Source organism: Microtus ochrogaster, chromosome 18 (genome assembly GCF_000317375.1).
Source record: "Microtus ochrogaster isolate Prairie Vole_2 chromosome 18, MicOch1.0, whole genome shotgun sequence".
Classification (NCBI taxonomy): domain Eukaryota; kingdom Metazoa; phylum Chordata; class Mammalia; order Rodentia; family Cricetidae; genus Microtus; species Microtus ochrogaster.
Window position 1 is genome coordinate 67,723,230 of NC_022020.1, and position 5,010 is coordinate 67,728,239.

General features: G+C 42.9%; 1 protein-coding gene across 2 annotated transcripts in view; it reads left to right on the top strand.

Moving 5' to 3' along the window:
- Fbxo15 (F-box protein 15) overlaps window positions 1-1,749 on the top strand; it is a 39,330-nt gene extending 37,581 nt beyond the window's left edge. For both annotated transcript variants that reach the window (XM_005356336.3, XM_026783597.1), the window contains exon 10: window positions 1,377-1,749. In XM_005356336.3, coding sequence (XP_005356393.2) covers window positions 1,377-1,646 — 270 coding nt within the window. In that variant the 3' untranslated portion in view covers window positions 1,647-1,749. The remainder of the gene's footprint in view (window positions 1-1,376) is intronic.
- The last annotated feature ends 3,261 nt before the right edge of the window (window positions 1,750-5,010 follow it).

Genomic DNA, 5,010 nt, shown 5'->3' on the forward strand with positions numbered 1-5,010 from the left:
CCTCCCTCCCTCCCTCCCTCCCTCCCTCCCTCTCCATAGTCACTTGAACAAGTCTGAATGTTAAAGACTGGGGGAAAAGAGACAGCACTTACTGTGTCAGGGGTTCCCTCCTTGTTGGTGGGCTGTACTAAAACCCACCTGATAAAAGCACACTTAGCACAGATGTGCAAGTAAGGAGAGGGTGGGGACATAGTTGTGTATTTGCTGTTGGAAGAGGAGGGTGCTCTTCTCACATTACTGTGCTGGGCACCTGTGATAGGGCACAGAGGGTTCTGGGAGAGGATGAGGATGCCAGTTCAGGGAGGAGAGAGACTGTCCCACAATGAATCTGTGGCTCTGCTGCTGTGCAGGGCAATCAGATCCAGAAACGCATGAGATACTTCAGCTCAGGCACAGCTCGGTTGCATAGATCTGGAGCCAAAGGGAGATAAACTGATGTCAATCCAGTGAAGAACAGTGAAATGGACGTGATTGAGATGAGGCCTGAGGAGAGTTAGAAGGCTGGTAGTTTAGAAGTCATGGGCCATGATGTTCCCCAAACCTTTTCAGACACACAAATGTGTGTAATCACACATACTCCTGTTATCTAAGCAGAATTTACTAAGATAGCATTGTTTGTAATTTCTCCTTTTAACACATAGTTGTGCCTCACAACATGTGATTCAGGATGCAGTGGCTTACAGGGACAAAATTCTGGCGAATCTGTAGTCTAGTGGTCTGGGAACTAGGAGTAGCTGAGTAGAGACAAGTGAAGAGACAAGCTAGAAGCGGGGCCCACAGTGTTGATTCAGGAGCTCAAACTGTGGGAATGAATAATTGAGGTGAGGTTGACGAATCGATACGGGAGTCAGATAGAGTCTGTTACTGGATCCACTAGCAGCTGGGATCACTCAGGAGATGGTGGGACCTGAGGGAGAGCGAATGAGGGGAGCACACAGGTGGATCGAGATCCTAGTGTCAGGAACAGTATAAGCCAGAGGATGGTGGACAACAAAGAAAGGAACACGGGGCCAGGGTTGGAGAGCTGAAAGTTTGGGGCCGCAAGGACACAGATCAAGAGTGGAAGGCGACAGTCTGGTTGAGCATTGAGAAGCTGCTGTCCAGGGCAGGATGTCACCCTCTTAAACAATGGCCTCTCTTGTGGAGGACCTGTTGCCTCTAGCCAGGCTCCAGCACTGAGAGCTCCTTGTGCACACACGAGGATGAGCACATGCACAGGAAGTCTTCGTGCTGACTGGGTTTGGATAAACAGGAGGTCCTATGAGTGCATAAAGGACTTTGGAGTTGGATACCACAAGCAGCCTGTCAGTTTTACAGAGTCGCAGTGCCTGTGGAAATGAGCCTGCTGTCCTGACGCTTGTGAATCTTCATTACAGAATTGCTCTTTCATGGACCTGACTGTTCTGGAAGAGTACAGGAAGCCCTTTTGGTGTGTGACTTCTCCAGTGCACTTGAGGTCTGTCCCTCACCCCTCTGATGGTCCTCATTTCCAGGGGCACACTTACTATGTGGACTACATGGACCCAGAAGGAGGAGTGCATGCAGAGCTGTTGTGGATCGAAGAGACAGAAGAATACTTCATTGTCAGCTTGGTCCTTTACCTCAGTGTAGCAAAAATAAACCGTTGGTTTGGGACAGCATACTGAGTTTTAGAAATAGGTGGCAAAGTCTTATTACTATTGAGGTGTTTATTTTTTATTTTTACATTTTTGTTCTTATTGAAAATTAAAATAAAGCACACCCACAGCAGTCTGTCTGGTGCCTTCTTATTTTCCATTAACGACTCTGTCTTTGAGTGAAGTGTTTGGAGATTTCTTTAGCTGTAGTAGACTTAGATTGCTCCTGGATAGTTGTGAGCTGCAGGAGCCACAGGCAGAAAGGCACACTCAGTTAACACTACCAGGCCAGAGACCAGGAGGGTTAGGGTGCCTAGGAAGGGAGCTGCCTAGAATGCACCCCTAGAGTCCTGAGTAGTGGACCTCATGTGCTCACCATGGCTGAAGCACAGAGTCAAGGCTAGGCTGTTGAGAGGCAAGACAGACGGAAGGAACAGCTGCTGATGAGCAGGCCCTCTGTTAGTCGGAGCTGGTGAGTGCCAGCATTGGTCAGGCCCAGACTTCAGCTGGGCAGCACAGTGTGCTCCTTCTGGAAGTTGTGTAGAGGAGAGGGCATGGAAGGGCATGTTCAGATCCTGCAGGGATGCCTGTGGGGTCAGGTCCTTGCCTCATCCATCCAGGGCTTTGCTCGTTGCTTGCTTTACCCTCTGGTTTCTGAGTGATCATGAAAAGGACTCTGCATTTTACCAAATATCGGCGGAGACTGCTTGTTTGTTCCTGGCCACCCATACCCAAAATAATCACATAGAAACTATATTATTTACTGGTTGGCCAATCACTTAAGCGTATTGCTAGCTAGCTCTTATATCTTAAATTAACCCATTTCTATTATTTTATATTTTATCACGAGGCTCATGGTTTACCAGTACTGGCACACGGGTGTCTTTCTCCTCCGGTGGCTACATGGCATTTCTCTGATTCTGCCTACTCTCTCTATGTATCTTTTTCAGCCTGCCTATATTCTGTTAAGCCATTGGCCAAAAGCAGCTTCTTTATTAATCAATGACAATAAAATATATTAACACCATACAGAGGGGAATCCCCCATCACCTCCCCATTTTCTGTTAAATAAAAAGGTTTTAACTTTAACATACCAAGATTACATACAACAAAATAGTTATCAAGCAAGAATTATAGTTAAAATATTTATTTATATCTACTTTATCTTTTATGACATCATGATGCTGATAGAGCTACTTTAAGATTGGTTTTGAGTACCAGCTGCTAAAATGATTCCAACTTGGTTAGCTGAAATGGTGCACCTTCTTACAATGTTTTGGCCAAAACTTCAAATAAGAACTTCAGAAAAGCCCCAATGAATACTCAAGAGACTATTTACAATTATACCAGACAATAATCTTGAAACTTAAGCATCATTTTAGTTTTATAGGATCCCATAGAAAGAACACTGCCCCCATGACAGCAGGAAGCAATTCTAGAAGACGATGCCCCCTCTCCCAACAGTTTGTTCTTAGAGTTAGGGACATCAATTTGGGGTTGATTATAACTGGTATAGGGTTGGGAGTTGGGGTGGAAATTATGTAGGCTCAGGGATCTTCTTGAAAAAAAAAGGGAAATTTGATGGGATAATAGATTATTGTGAGCTTACTCACGCTAATAATAACAGTACTAGAGTGAATACTTCTGAGCTATTATTTATAGGTAATTTACATTTGTATAGATTCTTGTATATTTGATTCAAATTATATTTGTTATATTGAATATGCTCCTATTTCTGTTTACAACATTTGTACACCTAAGCAAAGTTATTTTGTCATATTGCATACATGCATGCTTCTACTTCTGCTTAAGACATTTTGTATATTGATACAATTTTAGGATATATTGATCATATTGCACTATAGATTTTTACCTCTGATCAAGATACTTATACATTGTTTACATTTTGAGGTGATTGTCAGCATTTGCTGCACAGTTTTAAAAAATTGTTTAATATTCTAATATGAGGCCTTACTCTTTGAGCTATATAGGTATTAAGAACTAAAGGTCAGCCGAGCAGTGGTGGTGCACGCCTTTAATCCCAGCACTTGGGAGGCAGAGGCAGGCGGATCTCTGTGAGTTCGAGACCAGCCTGGTCTACAGAGCTAGTTCCAGGACAGGCTCCAAAGCCACAGAGAAACCCTGTCTCATAAAACCAAAAAAAAAAAAAAAAAGAATTAAAGGTCAGTAGTCATCCATGTTTGTCAAACTTGTAGTTAGACTAATAAAGTTCTTTAGATACATAGAGATTATATTCTGCATAGATAGGTAATCTTCATCCACTTCAAAGAACTGTTGAATATGGCATTTAAATAACTTAGGGTTCTGTGATGTGAGATCAATTGCTCCTGGCAGCACGGATCTTTTCCCAAGAGAATGTTGGGCACTGAAGACACTCTACTTGGAGCTTGTTTTCTTCTTGGCAAAACTGACCTTTGGGCAGAGAACTGCCCATGCCTCCACCACTGACAAAATGCATGGTATGTGGACTGGACAAGCAAGATACAAGAGAAAAGCCTGCCAAACCTTGTCAAGACAAGGTAAGACAGTTGTGAAATATTTCCTGCCTCTGAAAATGGCCTGTTACTTACTCCAGGCCTTAGCCAAAATTGGTTGTTCCAACGTTGCAAATGAGACTTTGGGTGATTGCCCAGGTAGCCAGTTGTCTCTGTCATTTATTGTGCGTTTTGGAAGTTGCTTCATTGTACTTCCTGCTTACTCAAGTAATATTATTTCCCTTCTTGGGTCTTCAATGGGGTTGAAGACTATATAGTTGTAGTTACTTTCCTCTTATAACTTGGCCAAGTTATTTACAATACAAGACTTAAACTCATTAGGATAGGATAATTATTGAAACATTTATCACTTGTTTCTTGCTTGATATTGTTTGTGCTGATTGTAATTCTAATTTTTATACTTGTTATTTGTTTTTACTGTATATAGTTTTGTAATAGGCTTGAACTCCCTTATTTAGACAAAAGCAAGAGGTGCTGTGGGAACTTCTTCAGCCAGTAGCCTTTAAGATACCAGCCCACTTGGGCGTTGTCTCTTATACTATAAATGCAGCCATAAAGCGCTCTCTCTCTCTCTCTCTCTCTCTCTCTCTCTCTCTCTCTCTCTCTCTCTCTTGGCTGTGACTTCTGAATTTGGTTCTTCTTCTCCATTCCTACAGAGGTCTGTGATTTGTGAGTCTACCCCTAAATAAAGAACCCTTTATTATGCTGACTTCTGAGCTAGTGTAGGATTACTTTATAGCGTCCACCCAAAGGCCAGTGTGTGTCTACTAGTTAACATGTGTGCTTGCCATAATGAATGAGATGCACTCACCTCCCTGGGACTAATCACTAAAGTGCTCTCAGAAGTAATTTCTCATTGGCGGGGTGGGGGAAGAAAA